The 18465-nt window shown below is 37.5% G+C and overlaps 1 protein-coding gene and 1 long non-coding RNA gene across 5 annotated transcripts in view; one reads left to right on the plus strand and one right to left on the minus strand.

Annotated features, from left to right (window-relative positions):
• ANKRD17 (ankyrin repeat domain 17) overlaps positions 1–18465 on the plus strand; it is a 148465-nt gene that overhangs the window by 93553 nt on the left and 36447 nt on the right. For 3 of the 4 annotated variants that reach the window (XM_067557004.1, XM_067557003.1, XM_067557005.1), the window contains exons 14-18: positions 160–262; positions 1934–2686; positions 11455–11603; positions 13902–14013; positions 14253–14398. In XM_067557004.1, coding sequence (XP_067413105.1) covers positions 160–262; positions 1934–2686; positions 11455–11603; positions 13902–14013; positions 14253–14398 — 1263 coding nt within the window. The remainder of the gene's footprint in view (positions 1–159; positions 263–1933; positions 2687–11454; positions 11604–13901; positions 14014–14252; positions 14399–18465) is intronic. The other variant, XM_067557006.1, reaches the window with a different exon arrangement.
• The window catches only part of LOC137158961 (uncharacterized), a 58771-nt gene continuing 42804 nt past the window's right edge, over positions 2499–18465 (minus strand). Inside the window, exons 4-6 of the long non-coding RNA XR_010921508.1 lie at positions 8104–8323; positions 5383–6920; positions 2499–3070 (exon numbers count right to left, since the gene is read on the minus strand). This is a non-coding gene — a long non-coding RNA (uncharacterized lncRNA). The remainder of the gene's footprint in view (positions 3071–5382; positions 6921–8103; positions 8324–18465) is intronic.

Genomic DNA, 18465 nt, shown 5'->3' on the forward strand with positions numbered 1-18465 from the left:
GCACCGACCTCAACATACCAAAAGGTGTTAAACAGTGTTTTACATATGTTATGCATGTCATTTTTGTAACCGTGATGACTTGTTAATATTTATTGAAGTATAACATCTAGTTAAGCATATAGGAAGAGAAGTGTAATCTATTAGTGTCCGATGTTCTAGGCTCCTCGTGTACCAGTGCAGGCATTGCCCATGGTCGTCCCGCCCCAGGAGCCTGACAAACCCCCTGCCAATGTCGCCACAACCCTTCCCATCAGAAATAAAGGTCAGTTGTAGCTTTGCAGCTTACTTTAAAAAAAGTCCTTTCTAGGTAGAAGATTTAGGGTTGCTTTCAATTTTTTTTTTTTTTAAAGTTGAACAATTCCTATACACAATAATTGTTTCTGGAAACAGTCAAGGGAAATAATTTAATTTTTGTAAGGACTGTTTTCACCCACATAAAAGGCTAAATATTCATCTAACGTCTTTAAATTGGAATTTTTCAAGAAATCTACCTCTAAAAATATTACATAATGTGTGGTTTTGCTAGATTAATGTGGAATTTCAGTTGTCAACCAGTATATGTCTAATAGTTAACACGTTGAAAGAATTGTCATTGGTCACAGTTATCAGTAATGTTGTAGTTGGTTTTACATCTCCTAAAGATAGTAGTCTAGGTATAGGTTTGACTATTTTTAAAAGCAGCATTTCTTGAATTTGTACTAATAAAATGTGAGTTGGGTCCTTTTTGCAAAGTAGTTGAACTCAATGTAAATTTGGAGTCCATTTTTGACACATTATCTATAAAATTAATTTTTGCTGCACTTTTACATAAAGGATCGCCAGAATATTTTTTTCTATTCGGAACCACCAATAGTTTGTGTGTGTGTGTGTGTGTGTGTGTGTGTGTGTGTGTGTGTGAGAGAGAGAGAGAGAAAGAGAGAGAAAATATATGCTGTGTATATGTTTGTAATACTTTACTTTATAACTTAAATTTTATAGGAAGAAACTGGGTACCTCCACAGTTAAAAATACTGAGTTTTAATTTCCCTTGCATTCTGAACTATTAATCACTTTTCCTTATAACATTTAGATGGTACCTCTTCCAAATGATACAGCAGACAATGTTGGCTTAATCACTGTGGACTTGTTCACTATAAATCTGTTGGACTACATAGTCCGCTGTCCTTTCTTACGTGAAGACTGAATTTTTTGCCTCTCCCTGTCAGGAGGTTGGATTGAACATACGCAAATTCAGGTCGTCTGTGTGGAACAGCTAAAGACTATAGATGTCCAGTCAGAACCTATTAATTTGTTTTTTAATGCTTTAATACTTAGGGTTCTAGTACTGGATGTCAAGCTGATAAAGCTGGGTTCCCAGTGTTAAAAATTGGTAATTAGATTAACACATCTTTAAATGCCAAGTCAGATTTACAAAGTTGATTGTCTTAATCAAAACAAAACAAAACAAAAAACCCAAAACCCTAACCTACCCCTCAAATAACTGTGCTGCTTGGTCTGTTGGCTTTTTCCATGCATTTATGACTTGACACCATCTCAAAACACGCAATATCAGGTGTAGTGTTAGTATCACCTTCCCTTTTCTTTTTTTTTGTATATTTAATCACCCCACTTGCATACCACACATCTTGAGGCAGTCATTTTCTATTTGCAGACATGTAACTATTGTTGGAACAAATACCTTTAAAATAATTTATAGAACTATTGTGCATAGTAATCCACTGTTAGATTTGCAGGCTAACCTGTGAATTAATATTTATTATAATGTGCAAAATATGGTTTTCTTCATAAGAGCCTTACAGTACACTTTCACCTTCTGTGGGTGCAGTACCTTCGTTCATAACTTGGCCATTACATGTCCAAACAGTAGCTCTATAATGAGGATGCCATTCATGTGCACTTCCATTGGTTCTGAGGGGGTTTCTTTTTCACACAGCTGCTTCTAAACAAAAGTCCAGCAGCCATTTGCCAGCAAACAACCAGGATGTACAGGGTTACATCACCAATCAATCTCCAGAGAGCATTGTAGAAGAGGCTCAGGGCAAGTTAACAGAGTTGGAGCAGAGGATAAAAGAAGCCATAGAAAAAAATGCTCAACTACAGTCCTTGGAATTGGCACATGCTGATCAGCTTACTAAGGAGAAGATTGAGGAACTGAACAAAACGAGAGAGGAACAAATTCAGAAGAAACAAAAGATTTTGGAGGAGCTGCAGAAAGTAGAGCGAGAGTTACAACTGAAAACACAGCAGCAGCTAAAAAAGCAATATCTAGAGGTTAAAGCGCAAAGAATTCAGCTGCAGCAGCAGCAGCAGCAGTCTTGCCAGCATCTGGGACTACTGACTCCTGTTGGGGTTGGAGAACAACTTTCAGAGGGGGACTATGCACGGCTACAGCAGGTGGACCCCATCTTGCTCAAAGATGATCCTCAGCAAACTGCTGCGCAGATGGGCTTTGCACCTATTCAGCCTCTGGCGATGCCACAAGCTTTGCCTCTGGCAACAGGTTCTTTACCTCCAGGGTCCATCGCAAATCTTACAGAACTGCAAGGTGTTATAGTTGGACAGCCAGTATTGGGCCAAGCACAGCTGGCAGGGCTGGGGCAAGGAATTCTGACAGAAACTCAGCAAGGGTTAATGGTAGCCAGCCCTGCTCAGACCCTCAATGACACGCTGGATGACATCATGGCAGGTGGGTTCATATTGTTGTGAGCAGGTATACTTTATGATTTGCTTAAAGCTAGTAGAGGGTATATCAACTTTTTTTTTTTCTTTTTTTCTATTTGGTTTTGTTCGAACTACCACAACAATGAACTTATTTTGGTATACTAATTCCTGTCCTTAGCACTTCAGCATAATAGTTCATTTTCAGTAGTTTTAAGTAAACATTTTAGTTTGCAGAGTTGACTTCCCATTTGAGGTTTTGCTACTCATTGTCCAATTGACAGGTTGCTGTATGTGAGAAATGCCATTTTATTTTGCATAGTTGCTTTGGCCACAGTTGAAACTATGATACTGTTGCAGCCCATTTCCAGATGTGGAGCACCAGCCTCTCCGTATTCGTCAGTGCTTGCACCTGTTTATTAAATATAGATTTAAGTATTTGGAATAGGCCTTCTATCAGCTAGCATATGACAAGCAAGACTACCTGGAATAGACAGTCTACATTTGATTTTAGAATTAGAGCTGCCATAGTTAAACTTTACATATTTAGGAATTGTACCATAAATAGGAATAAATTTTAAATAAACCCATATGTTCTGTTAAGAAATACACAGATTAAAATTGCTTTACATTTATCCAGGCAAATATTTATATTTACCAAAACTTGTCTGAGAATAATCCCATATGAAGACATTTCATACACATTAGATTTTTCTTCAAGAAGTGTTACTAAATAGTACACGAAGAATGAAATAGGGTTTAAATACAACTTGAAGTATAGAAGACTAGCAGTGCTGCTTTCCTTATAGCATGTTCTACATCCTAATTACATTTCATTTGCTGCTCCCCTTGTTAATTATACAACTTGTAGGTGAAATCAGTTTTCAATCTGTTCCTTTATTATAGTAAACCTGTGTATCCATTGACTCTTTTAAATTACCTTGTGGGAGGCCAAACTATATTAAAATTTGTATATGTTCATCTTCATTAATCTTTAATTAAGAAAAATATTAATTACATGGAGCTAATTATCTTCACATGCCATTTGAGGAGCAAATCAGTGGGGATAATCTAGGATATCTCAGTCTACAGGAATAAAGTTATAGTGTTGTACCAACATATTGCAGAAATTACAGTAGCATTATAATGTAGGGGGGTGAAGAAAACCGTATTTGTGGAATGTTATTAAGTATTCACGACAAAATTTTCAAACCCGGGTGCTTAAAATTAGACTCTGAAATAGTGGCGTGATCTTCAGAATGGTTGAGCCCTCTCAGACTCCACTGAGGTCAATAGATGCTACAGGAGCCCAGCTCCTTTGAAAATCTGTCCACTGTTTAGAAGCTTGACTTTTGGCATCCAGGTTTGAAAATGTTAGTAGGGAAAAGTTAAACTGAACATTCAAGAGAAGATTTCTCTCCTTCTGTCCTGATGAGAAAATGGAGATCTGAGGATTTCCCTTATTTGGATACACTGGGATGCCTAATACCAGCTACTACATCTGTCAGATAAAATGGTTATAACTTTTAAGCAGTAATTAAGTGTAATTATACATACTGAATTTAAATAGAACTTAAATTTAGTTTACATTTTTAAATATATTATGATAGGTAATAACATGTAATTCTATTTAAATATTGAGGATTCACAATTCTGTTTTGGGGGGTGCACTATCTGAACATTTCCTTTTATGAAAAGCTAGATTTATTTACAATTTACATCTGAATCAAATATTTTTCACATTCTTCGTCCCAATTCTACAAACTCTGTGTGTGCAATATTCAGTGACGTTTGAGAGAGTTGCATTTGTGGACGGTTTTCAGGATCAGTCTGAGTTTATATAAATTAAATTTCAGTTTATACGTTAGTGGTTTACTAAAGTTTTGTAAAAAATGAACATAGTACAAATGACAAACTTAAAAAATGCTGTTAACCATAAGTTGCAAAGTCTGAATTCAAGCTGCCACATAATACTGGAGATTAATTTGGCTCACTATAATACCTAGCATACTAGAACATATTTGCTGTGGACTTCATGTTGTCTCTCCATGGAATGTTTGACTTGTTAAGATTCAGGGATAGTGTCACTTGAGTTACACCAGAAATAAATTTGGCTCACCATGTCTGTGATACTGGTCTCATCAAATGGAAAGTCACCAGTTCTTCACCTTGATTACTTAAAGTTGAATCAACTAAAAATGAACCAGTTTTATGATGTCAACTGATAAAATGATTTTTAAAATTTTCCCTTTTTGAGTGAGAGATTAAAACTAAGGTACCAATGGGCAAATTCAAAGAGGTGCCCACAGTTATAATAGCAGTTGCTGAGTCTTCAGCATTTCTCAGGAGTAAACTAGAAATAATTAACAGACTATGTAGTTGATTTTTTTTTTTAAATGACAAATGTTAAAAATAAATTATTTGAAAATTAGTTTTTACTTGTCTACCAGGACCTGAGTTCAAGGTTCTTGTTATCCTACAAGAGTTGATGACTAGGCAAGGAAGACACCTCCCTGCTTCCACTTGAGCTGTTGATGAATGTCATTATTTCTCATGCTGGTGGGGATGAATCTTGAATTCAGATCCTGATAAGTAAGAATCACTTCAGTTTACTTATAAATAAACACATTTTAAATATTAAGGCTATATATTATATGCAATTTATTAATTCATTAGCACATAAATACTATAAATGCATATTTTAATAAACATTTCAGTCAGTACCTTTTTAATTTGTAATAACTCCTCTCTGCGTTCTCGTATGGGGAGACTTTTGCTGCACTCAGAGATTTCTTGCAGTTTTTCACGTTGGGTTACCTTCATTTGACATCTTTGAAAAGAGAGAGAAGAAAATTAAACACATTGTTGTACATGACTTCTAGTTAAGGGTCTTCAAACACTTGACAAACAATAAATTTAAGCCTCACAAAACATCCTTATGAGATCATTATTACATTTATAGGGGTCATAGGAAAAAATAATTGACTTGACAAATGCTACACAGTAAGTAAATACCCTAGATAGGAATAGAATATCAAAATCCTGAGATTTTATGTAACCTCTAGAAATGCTCCCTGAGGTATGTACTCCCAGTGGAAAGAGCAAATTATTGCAACTAGCATCTTAATTTCTTTTAAGGATTTTAATTTATGCTGTCAGGATTATAAATAATATACAGATCTCTGTGTTCTTGGTGTGTATTGATGGCATGCTCTGGGAGCTGCTGCATAAAGGAACAGTAAACATAACTTAATTACATTTTTATTGGTCCACTGACTACAAAATATAGACTTCCTGCAGGAAAAGAAATATATGTAATGTGATCTGTTTTACCTTTTAGGCTGGAAAATTGCATGAAAAAGCCCCTGAAGAGAATTAATATAAATGTAAAATTAAGGGACTTTGACATGCTATGGAGTCTCAGGTTCCATGTGATGTTAATATTTAGGAGTGGTATTGTATTTACCAGTTCATAGTCACAACATGCCTTCTAGTTACTATTTCAGGTCATACTATGAATATTTAATTGTGTGCACAGATCCATAAAAATCTAGGAACATCTTTTTTTAATGATCTTAAATTCAGAAAACTTGACTCTTCTATTAAATATTTGGAAAAATCTGAAATGCAAAAAACAAATTAGTCACATTTAAGATCTTAAACAATTTTTAAAACCATTTTAGAAAAAGCAAACAAAAATCTGGCTTTCTCCCTTCAGCCTCACATCTCAAATTACAGCAATGCAGCACAAAAGAATGTCCTTATCATTCTAAGTTGGCATTGCTAGGGACATTAACTGCACAAAAATAACATTGTGTCCACAGTAATGAGACACTGCTAAGAAAATTACTAATGTTCAGCGTAGTGCAAAAAAATTCAAAACTTCAAAGAATCTAAATTGAGTCCCAATTCTTGATGAATTAAAAAAGTGCGTAGTGTTATCCCCTGAGTTAAAAGGAACCAATGTTAACTATTTAAAGAAATAAACTTTGACATGTCCCAAAGATGCTCACATGTTCCCTTTAAAATATCAGGCATACCTTCCAAATGAGCTGTTTGATAAGAGACTATTGCTCTAAAACAGATTTGTATTTTACACAACCTACATTTGACTTACTTATACTTATTTGTGAACTTTTCTTTTTTCCTTCTCTCCTGCAATATTTGGAGTGCTTACCTTACAAGTGTACAAGTTGGAGTTTTGTGGGGACTGTGGACTACATGTCAACTGTAAGGAACATCCCTTTAAGTTCAGAGGAGATCTAAGATGTGGAAAAGGAGTCCAGTATAAAGAATAGTTAGCAGACCTCCTAATGGCAGCACATAGGAAAATCAAACATAAACTATTCAAACTGATGATAAATGAATACTGCATGGTCTTCAGTCTTCATTACGAATAGAATTTTCAAGAGCACTAAAGTCCTGCTTTCAAAAGTGACTTAGGCATCTAACTCTCAAGTAACTTTTGAAAATCAGCTTTAGTGCTTTTGAAAATTTAATCCTACGTCTCAACAGGAGAAAGAAGAGCGTGTGGTCCTACAGCCAAAACTACATACCAAATGCTCCTACTTTCAGTGTGATTTGAAAGACAATCATTTAATTTCCCTAACATCCAGTAATAGATGTTCGCCTACCCTAGTGAAAAAGATATCTATGCTTTGCCACATCATAGTCAAAAAAATTTAAAAAATAGAGGCCTGGGTAAGGAATTCATTTTGTTTTGCTTGCTCATGATAGATGGCCAAAAAAAAAAAGTTACCAAAACTCTTCTTTGAAATAATTAATTTAAAAATATTTCTTTAGTAAAGTTAAGTGGGCAAAGTACTCCATGTTACAGCTGGGAAGATGGCATGAAGGCATTTTGGTTTATTGAATGCCTAGTTTTTTTGTTAGAACACTTAAGATGAATGAATTTTGTTGGTTGCCTTTGGGATATGTGCCTGAATGACAATTTCAACCTGATCAGGAGCTTTCCTGGCACCTGGAGCACCACCCTCACCATTGTTATACCTAAAAATGAACACATCTTTACCTTTGTCTCATTCAGTAAATATACTGCATGGGTATGAACCATATATTTTTCTCATTAATTATTGCTGCAGCAGATTTAAAATAATACTTAATGTAAGAATTGTAAACCAGCATGTGTGTTCATGGTCTCCTATGTTAGCATGTGTAAAAAAATGGTTCACTTATGAACTGTATCATAAAGTTTCTTGTGGGAAGAGGGGTGTTGGTTTTTCTACATTTTTCCCCCTGCAGCAACAATAGTGTGAAAAACAGTTCATGGTTTCAATGAAAAACAATTGAATATAGTAATTCTCAACATAGTTCTCAACATAGTAATTCTCAACATAGGTCAGTTTTTAGGCCTAACAACTTTGGTGGTGCCAGTTGTAATAGTTAATATGCTTTTTTTTTCTTGTAGTGGGTTACAATACTAACCTCTTGTATTTCTTTGAAGATCTTACAAATTGGAACTGGTTTTTGAAAGACGACATTATGGTTCTTAATGACCCTTTAAAACCTTTTATGTGCTACATGCAGCATTTGGTAATTTTCTTGTTCTGATGTATGGATCATTCACTTCTCATTGATTCCCATCATTTTGCAGCAAGCTTGAGTAGTCGGTCTCTTGTAACTTTATCACGTACCCCCAGTGCCACTGGACAAAAAAGATGGTTCATTTATAAAACGTTGATGTGGTGGAAATCAAACTTTTTTCCAAGAAGTCTTTAATTTTAGGGATTAAAATATTTTGTGCTGTTTGAGAAGAGTTCTGTTCTTTAAACCCCTAAAAGGCAGTAAATTCAGAGTTCAGGATCTTGTTTTGCTGGCTTCCAGTGAAATTTCAGTATCTGACCACATGTGCTGTGATATAATGAACAAAGAATGGAGCAAGAGATCTAACTCTGAATTTCCTGGGTTTTGTTCTAAATCAAACCTCAGTTATTCTTTTTAGGTAACATCTTTGTATAACACGGATAATGAACCTGAGCTGATCTTAAGTTTAAAAAAAACAAACAAACAAACAAAAAAAACTCCTGGTGAACATAAATATCTTGGGCTGAAACCTTCGGATATGATGTTCCCTGAACTAGAATTCCCTGAAGTCACAAGTCTTGTTGATATTATCTTTAATTTGAAATCTGTCATGTGGCACACTTCCTCTTTGGGCCAAATTATCTTGGGTTCCAGTCTTGCACCAATACTTGAGTTCATACCCAGTTATAACTTCGTAGTGAAGTTATGGGGGACTGATTTCCTCTTAATTAAAGATAGCCTTTGGCTATTTTGGTGAAAGTTAAAGAATTCCTAACTAGATTGCTTTGGGACTGGCAGACTTCTACCTCTCAGTCATGAGTAAAGCTTGGTTTGATGGTGACCAGAAGTCAAGGTTTTTAAGCTGCGGCTTGACAAAACCCTCACTGGGATTATGTAGCTGAGGTTAGTCCTGCTTTGAGCAGGGGGTTGGACTAGATGACCTCCTGAGGTCCCTTCCAACTCTGTGATTCTATGATTGCTATCTAGTGATTGTGCATTGGTCTGTATGAAATAAGTTGGTGGTTTCAGTTTGTTTCCATCATAATTGACACTTATTGGCACTCCTAGCAAGAAGGCCAGGAATTGAGTTAGTACAGAGATTAAACATTGGCCTCTTCAGATTGAGACTCACTCAGGTTGGTGTGATGCTGTGGTGAAAGTTGCATTGCTGTTGCCCAGAATGTTACTGCTGAATAGACGACTTCAGTATCCAGGGCTGGTGGTCTGGCACTGCTCCCAAGTACTAAACCGGGAGTAGTCAGTATGCAGTGTGTGGTCCAAATCTGAACCGCCAGAGGCTTTTCACCAGACCATGGGGTACACGCTGGGGCTCGGAGTTTCAGCCCCTGCTGGAGGCGCCAGGGCTCCATTGGCGGGGAGGATCATCTTTCTCTCCCACCCCTTAAGTTACGAGTCAGCCCCTGGCACCTGCCAGGGCTCCTGCTGTCAGCTTCATGGGGGGGGCACCTGCCACACTGAGCTACCTGTGAGCCTCAAGTGCCAGCTCCCCCAAGCCTGTCAACATGTGGCCAGTCACTCCTCTCTCTGCACTAGCACACACACACCCCACTCCCCCAGGCACTAATTGTCTCTGGTCCCACAGAGTTTTGTGGTCTGGTCAAAAGCATGCGGTGGTCCAGATTTGGCCCATAGTCCACTTGTTGACTACCACTGCAATAGGCCCTGGGCATATTGCACAGCATTGTATGTATTCATTGAACAGGGACACTTGCGCTTGTGAAAAATGTTTCTCTGGTATCCGGATATTGACCATACCTTGACCAAAAAAATCGATCTTGACAAAAATAATTGACTACCCCTGTATTAAACCCACTTCAAATAACAAATTTTAAAATGTTAGAAACTATTTTAAGAGTAGGGGTTACTTTATATTCCTGCATTGCTATTCCAGTTTATGTAGTAAAGGAATAATGACCATTTGAAAAATGCATTTCTCTAAATTTTATGATTACTGGGGCTACAAGTAATACAAGATTATCCCAAAAATATACTTGAGGAAAACTTTTTTCAGATCTTTTGCTTTGTGCATTTGATAGCACTTTGTATATACTCAGGCTACATCTACACTGCCGGCGGCACAGCCGGCAGTGCAGAATCGAATTTTGCAGGTTCGATTGAGCAGCAGTAAAGACTCGCTCAATTGAACCCGGAAGTCGACTCCGTAAATCCACCCCGGCAAGTAGCGTAGCGCTGCGTCTACAGGAGGGCATTTCCCATCGGTGCAGCACAGTGGAAACGCCGTGGTAAGTAGACGATAGGAAGTTGATGGGAGATACACAAGTTACTGTGCGTAGCTTGCATATCTTCCGTCGACTGCTGCTGAAATCCGCGGCCAGTGTAGACCAGGTCACAGTTTCATAGTTCCCCTATATAATCAGTCAGATTCTCCATGATGAAAAGACCCTTACAGACATCAAAAAGATCAGAAAAATCCATTAACTCCTTTAAAAAAAAGTATACACATAATCAGTGTACTTTCACTCAGTAATCTATAAAATGCTGTAAGATCATTTCAATACAAAAGGTTCTTTAGGAAAATACTGCACTCAAAATGCCGATTATGCCATTTTGATACGATGTAGCAAAAACAATATTTATTAATGGTTTACTTTTTTCTCTGCCAGAACTTTTTCATCAATATCATTAGCAAAATGATTTTTATAAAAGTATCCAACTTTTCCCCCCATGTAACATAATTGTTTATACTTGATCAATTCTGGCTGGTCAGGAGCTTCCACATTATTATTATTATTATTGTTATTATTGCTATTTTGCATTAGTGCCTTGTGATTGGAATATGATCTCCAGGAACTGTAGTTAGCCAAAAAAAAAACCCCAATATATAGCTTAAGTACCTAGTTACTCTGGCTGTGCTCCAGTCTCCTTTTAATGGCATGGAATTTTTGATTCAGTTAATCATATATCTATCTGAATAAAAAGTGTTTGACCAGTTAAAATGCTATTATTTCCAGAGGAGGCTTTAAGAAAATGCTGCAAACCTAACATTTGCACATTTCTCATACTGTATATTTCTTAAATTAGTTTTTAAGTTGATGTCAGTTGTTAAGGAGAAATAATTAGAGGTTTAAAAGAGAGAGATTTTCAAAATATAATAATTTATAAATGAAGCATTACAGATTTTTCTGGTGTTTCGTTGTCCATTTATTATGATATTACAGCTCTGAAGAATAAATTTTTACTTATACTAAATGTAGATATTCTGTTTAACAGCAGTGAGTGGAAGAGCATCTGCAATGTCAAACACTCCTACCCATAGCATTGCAACTTCTGTCTCCCAACCTCAGACGCCAGCTCCAAGTCCTATCATTTCTCCGTCAGCCATGCTTCCGATCTACCCTGCCATAGATATTGATGCACAGGTAAGCCTGGAGTCAGTGCAGCATAGTTGTGGTGGTGAAGGCATTTGCTTCTACATGATGAATAAATCACCATCAATTCTAACTAGTTTGTGTTTAGTTGCAGTCTGGATGATTTAGTGGAATATAAAACCCTGCATAATCTCACTGGACAGTTGCAATGCGTTCTCATCTGGGCTACAGAACACGTGGAAAAAAATGCAGGCATTTTCTTCGATGACTAAACATTTTGTTTATACTTTCTTTTGTTTGTACAATACTAACTGATAAATTCTCTGATAAAATATCCTTGCACTTCTCTAACAGGTATTTGAATCTTATCCCAAGATATTTTTCATGAGCTTTCTGCCAGTCAGCAAACAAAATAACTCTCCACAGCCAGTCAGCCTGGCTCCTAGGTTAGCAGAGTCAGTGCAAATCAACATAAGGGTATCTACATAATCATCTGGGATCTCTTGCTTCCTCAGAATGTGCTAATTCTGTGGCATTCCCAGTATTTGCTAGCTTGGGTAACAGAAGACAGAATGTGGTTCCAAATTTCAGCTCTCTCTGCCCTTTGCTGCATTGTGCTGCTACATGTCAGTCAGGAGCTGGTTTTTTTCCCAATGTTTTAGAAGTATTTGCTCTGGGTAGAAATAAAAAAAGAGAGAGATGGATGGTGCCTTTTATAGTGTTCCATCTAAAAGTCTGTCACAATCTCAGTAAAAGATTGTATTAAACACCAGAGCTTTTCCTTTTTGTCACTTATTACACCATTGAATAAGCTGACAATTCTTTAACCAGGCACTGGCAGGATTTGATGAAACATACATGACTCCAACATATGGGCCTGATGGGTAATGTCATAATCAATGAGTGCATCATATTGTGATGATAGATAATTAAAAATAACAGAGAATATAGAAATGATCACTTAGACACAGTGGATGCATTCTACAAAAATCAGAAAATTTTAAAAGCAGAAGCATGGAAAATTAAATGTAAGGGAAACGCTTGTATCTTTTAAACCTGCTACCTTTCTCTATAACCTACTTAGTTTACCAATGATCAAAATTTAGGGTCATTTGTGAGCTTATTCTGTGGAGTTATCAAAAAGGCAGTGGTTCTGTAATTCCAACAGTTGATAGATTTCCTCATAAGTGATCACTTAACCTCATTATATGGCTCACAGAATGTTTTCTGGGGGCTACAGTTTTAGAACTATTGCATTAAAGGATTTGGTTTTTCAGTGAAAAGTAGTTGATTTGAAGAAATGAAAGTTGTCATAGTGAGTCAACACTTCAAGTCTGGCTGCACAGTTTATCTCACCTCTCCTTGCTCCCAGAACTGCCATTGTTCTTTAGCATAATGTTCTCAGCCAAACTATAAAAATATCAACAGTTGTGGATGGCACATTTCTGTGCCATGCCAACTTTTTGGGTGCTTATATTCCTATTAATAAGGAAACATGGAAAACTTCTGTGCTCAATTAGAGGCATTTTGGCCAAGATTTCACTCTCAGCTGGGGGAAATGGAGGAGAGCATCTTGTGTCATCTGTTTTCTGGGTCTTAAAAAATTTCAAGTTTTGTATTTAAATTTGTGAAATCCAGGTCTATGAAGGTCCCTGTAACTTTTGGAGGATGGGAGGTTTCCTTGATTTTAATTCTTCAAGCTCCAGGCCTATTTTATCCATTAACTTATTCACTAAAAATGTTGACTTACCTGTCAATTTTGTTCTTATTTTTTTGTCAAACGCTTCCTTCCACCCCAGTATTTCCCTTCCAAACCTTTATATTGTGTTTATCAATAATGTTAGCACTGCTCGGAAATAAATCCTGCCGATTCATTTATGCTCCCTCTGTTGGCTTTGCAGCTGCTAAGCCCTAATGGATGGGAATTAATTTTTATTTGTAGATTTGCTATAGAGGGATAAAAAATAAAATCCATGCATTTCTTAGACAGTAACAATTTTAATGCCTATTGTATTTTGGATGTAAACTGCAGGACTGGCATTATAAAACATTTAAAGATTAAACAGTTTAGCAGAAAATAGACTCTCTCAGTTTTTGAAGATGCTTATTAAACCTCTGTTTACAGAAATGACTTCAGAAGCTTAACATCTAATTTGAGGAAAATTATAGCTAGTTTCATAAGAAAAACATCTAGAAAGTTATTTAAAAAATGTCTTGGGCTTTTAAAAGATTTGTTTTGTAATCGAGGTACATTTAAATTTCCGTGCAGTAATGACCATGGAATTTTAAAATGAAGGAAAATTTTGTATTTTGCTATTTTGAAGTATGTGTAATCTTTTTTTCTTCTAGACAGAGAGTAATCATGACACAGCATTGACACTTGCATGTGCTGGTGGCCATGAAGAATTAGTACAAACACTGCTAGAGAGAGGAGCTAATATTGAGCACAGGGACAAAAAAGGTAGGAATCTCATTATATTGGTGTATGTGGGTTCTATTTAGAGTGAATTCCAGTATCTTACAATGCAGCAAAACAGCAACATGCTCAGAACCTGGTATTAGGTACAGTTTTACGTTTATTTGACACTTTATTCATGCTGACCCATCTTTCTTTTTCTACTTTCTTGCTATAATTAAAATTATTAATGATTTTAAAATAGATGAAGAGATAATAATCAAACTTTCTTTATTCTGTTTCAGGATTTACTCCGCTTATTTTGGCTGCAACAGCTGGTCATGTTGGCGTTGTCGAAATCTTGTTGGACAATGGTTCAGATATTGAAGCCCAATCTGAGAGAACCAAGGATACGCCATTGTCTTTGGCTTGTTCAGGGGGAAGACAAGAGGTGACGTGAAATTTACCCAGTATATAAGGCACTGTAGAACGAGGTTGCAAGTTGCATGGGTTACATTAAGAACAAATTTATTTTTCCTGTTGTAGGCAACAAAGATGCCTTAGACCTTCACAGTACCCCAACTTTAAAGGACTGTTGCTATTAAAATATATATATATATATTTTAATAGCATCAGTGACCTGCACATTTACTGAGGGATTGATTATGTATTATAATATGAATATAATAAATATAATCCTGTATTTAGCAGCAAGCTAGATCTAAATTTAAGAACAAGGTCCCTTGCTTTCTGTGACATTTTGATGCAGAATTCTGTGATATTGAATTTTAAAAAGCAAAATTGTATTGAATTAAATCTGAAAGTGAATAATGCAGTCATTCATAGTTCATTGTTTATATTCTTGCTGTGTTCAAATAGCATGCATTGACCTCAGTTTTCAATGTGCCAGAGACTTGTGTGTTGACAATGCACAAATGTATCATAGAAGTTGTCTTAGAACATGGGAAGTTTTGACAGTTGGGATATTTGGCACCCAGGAGACAATTGAAGCTTTTCGTGTCAGGAAGGGCCTGCATTTCCTCTTGACTTTCCACCTAGTTGGGCTGAGGAGACTTGACATTTGCAAGTGAAGGGGTTTGAAAAGAGTTTCCCATATCAGCAAATGACTAGACAGTAGTCAGCTGCCCCCATCTCCGTTATCCTCTGCTACATCAAGCATCAATGGATAACCACTTTAACTGAATGTTTCTGCTCTTTGGGTATGCCTGCTGAAGAATAATTAGTACCCATATTATACCTGTGGTGCAGCTCCCCCTATGCTAAGTTGCTATAGACAGGTAGGTATTTTTAATGCTATCTTGAAAACCTGCTCTGAATAGTTCAGGAAATATTGGTTAAATCTCTGAGACCGTTTGTCCTAGCAGTTGCTGCTGTTGTAGCTGTGAATTTTATTTTTTTTTAGTGAAGATGAAGTGTTAGAGCTATGGCTTCAGGTTGTTTTTGTTTCTCCAAAGGGGGAAACTTCATGCATTCATGTTTTGAAAGATACTTATATTTATTTCAAAATTAAATCTTAAATTCTGCAACATAATTCTGTGGCAGTGGGTGGATTCTGTGCCTAATTCTGCAGTTGTGGAATCAGGGAAAACAGCCCCTAATTTTTAAGATAAACATAGTGTATCTGAGAACTAAAATAATTTTTTTAAAATGACCTTGTCTCCAAGCAGTGGATAATAAAAGCAAAGCATTTTTAAAGATGATTTGAAATACTATTTCTCATGTACTAAATGTTGTAGTGTGGCCTTCTTTTATCAGTCCATCAAAACGTGAGATTTTTTTGTTCCTCACTAGTTTGTGCCTACAGTCAGGACTTTAAGAGATTTCTAGAAAGCCTGTTGATGGTCAGAGTGTTACTAAATATTTATTCAGAGCCCTGTCCATGAAAAGCTTTGGATGTTGGGAATATAATATTACAAATCAGTTTTCTATCTGACAGGCAACAGAAGAACATTGTCAATTCGGAATTGAAATATGAAGCAAGAAAACATTATAACAATCTAGCAGCAAAGTTCTGGACAAACTGGTGTTCAGAAATCAATCTGTTCCACAGATGAGCAAATAAAGTACTTCAGTTTTCTAGTCCACATAATAGAAAAAGTATGTTGTTCATCGAGTAGTGTCCCTGTGCATGCTCCACTCTAGGTGTGCTTATGCTCTATGTGCCTCAGAGCAGAAATTTTAGATTGCAGTGCTGTTCAGCTCATGCATGTGCACTCTGCAGCCTTGTGCTTGCACCGAGGCTATTTAGAGCTACATGGGCAAACTGCCCTCATTTCCTTCCCAACCACCTTGGCCTCAGACAAGCCTCAGCAGCGTCTGAGGTGAGCTTCCCTCAACTGTTTTTCTCTCATTCTTACTAGTTAGTTAGTATTAGTTCTTAGTTACCTTTGTTAGTTAGCTGTAGTCATTTTTATAGTTTAAAAAAAAATCTTAAAAAATGTTTTATTTATACTTTTCGGAGCACCATTGTCCCTCCACCTATTTTTCTTTTTCTTCAAGGGAACTGAAACCTTTTCCTGGGTTTAAACATTGCCTTTTGTATCGAGAAGCTATCCTGGTCAGTGACAGGCATTCCCGATGTGTCCGCTACCTTGGGGAGTCTCTCATTCCCCAAAAGTGTGGTTTTTGTCTGAAATTAAGTTGAGGGTCAGAAAGAACCAGGAACTTAAATTGTTTCTTTATGCTGGAGAATTCGCTCTGACCAGCTTCTGACTTTGGCCGAAAGATGTTCCCCCACTCCCCCAAAAGGGTCTCCAAATAGATTAACTGCTGGAACCTCCTCAATGCAGCACTCTCCATGAGCATCGAAAAGCAAATCACTGGAATCATCTAAAAAGACTCTAGGAAGTGATATTCAAGTCTCTTTGGGGTAGATTCTCTACCCAGAGGATGGTCTTCAATTCAGACAACCACTTTGGCACCCACCAATCTCCAGCTCAGTATTCATGAGGCTGCAGGTTCCTAAGGTACCATGCACCAGTAAGTCTAAGGACTCCAAGGGTTCCAGCTCTGGAAGATCTGTACTGTCAGGTGATTGGAGGAGCAGACCAGCTCTTCTAAATCGGTACTGACAGAGTCTACCAGGACCTCAGTATCCAGCACTTTGGCTCTGCAAAAGACTAGACCAACACCTATTGGTGATTCATAGGAGTGCATGAGACCTGTGGTATTGTTGGTGCCTTCTGCCATAGTTACCTCTGCCCCACTTGCCTCATCGGTACTGTTCTGGTACTGTAAGAGTTTGAGTTTTGATTTCCTCAGGACTTCCTCAGTAACAAACTCCGGAATCTCCCCTGTTCAGCAGTGACCCATTCTTGGTACTAATTGCCTCTTGTTCCCTGGAAATTCACCCAGTACCAGCAGAGTCTCTGACTGCTCTACCTCTACGAAGTGATGATGAGGGGTGTAAGATAATGATGATCATCAGTCTCTCCCTTCCTTTATCAAGGAACTTTTTATCCTGAGATCTCTAAGGAGTTGGACTGTCCTTGTAAGAGAGAGACTCTAGCCTGCTGGAACGGACACCTTTGGGTGCCTCCACTCATGCCTAATTTACCACCTCAGTGGCCATACTGGTGACCCTTGGACATCTTACCGCCAGCAGTTCTCCAAGACCTCTAGTATTTTTTGCCAGGAGAAAGAGCAGTCAGTCTCCACCAACCTCTTCCTCTAGGATTTATCATCCACGAGAGGAGTCTTTTGAGGAGCAGGAGGTGAGATTGGACAAAGAGAATACCCCTATAACTAACATCTTTCTCCTCCCCAGATGACGCTGTTATGCCTCCTCCACTCTCCTTGGCTGACTATTTTAAATGGTTTCAAGACTTCATTAAAATGATAGAGGACTCCTTGCAAATTCCACTAGAGGGGTTAAGGAGTCACAGCATAAATTACTTGATATTCTGCACACTTTGTCTGCCTGCATTGTGCAACCTATTACTGTTAGACCATGCAAAAACAATTTGGCATACCTCAGCCATAGTACCACCCACCTGTAAGAGGACAGACAAAAAATACGTTCCCTCGAAGGATTCTGAATTTTTATTTTTGCGTCCATCCCCCAACACTCTTGTTGTTGATGCTGTGAATGAATGTGGCAGACAGTGTCCATGCTAACTCAGCGCCATATGATAAAGGTTTAAAGTGTCTTGATTTATTTGGCTGTAAGTCATACTTATTAACTACCTTACAATTTAGGAGCGCCAGTTATCAAGCCCACATGCCAAATATAGCTGTACTAACTATTGTGACAGGGTCAGACTGGACGGCTATCAGAGAGTGCTAGAAGGCCAACATATCATCCCCAGGATCAGTAAGTCCCTTTTCTCCTGGTAGCTGAGCAGGGGTTACTCCCTGTTAATTAATACACCTGGAGCCAATCAAGACTCTGCCCAGGTCTTGTTAAAAAGCCTCCCCTCCAGAGAATGGTGTGGCTAGAGTTGTGGGAGTGAGGTGAACTACCAGAGAGTGTTTGAGCAGGCAAGACGCTGTCAAGCG

This window comes from Emydura macquarii, unplaced genomic scaffold (assembly GCF_026122565.2).
Source record: "Emydura macquarii macquarii isolate MOO-44397 ecotype Brisbane River unplaced genomic scaffold, CSIRO-AGI_Emac_v2 contig_1790, whole genome shotgun sequence".
NCBI lineage: Eukaryota > Metazoa > Chordata > Testudines > Chelidae > Emydura > Emydura macquarii.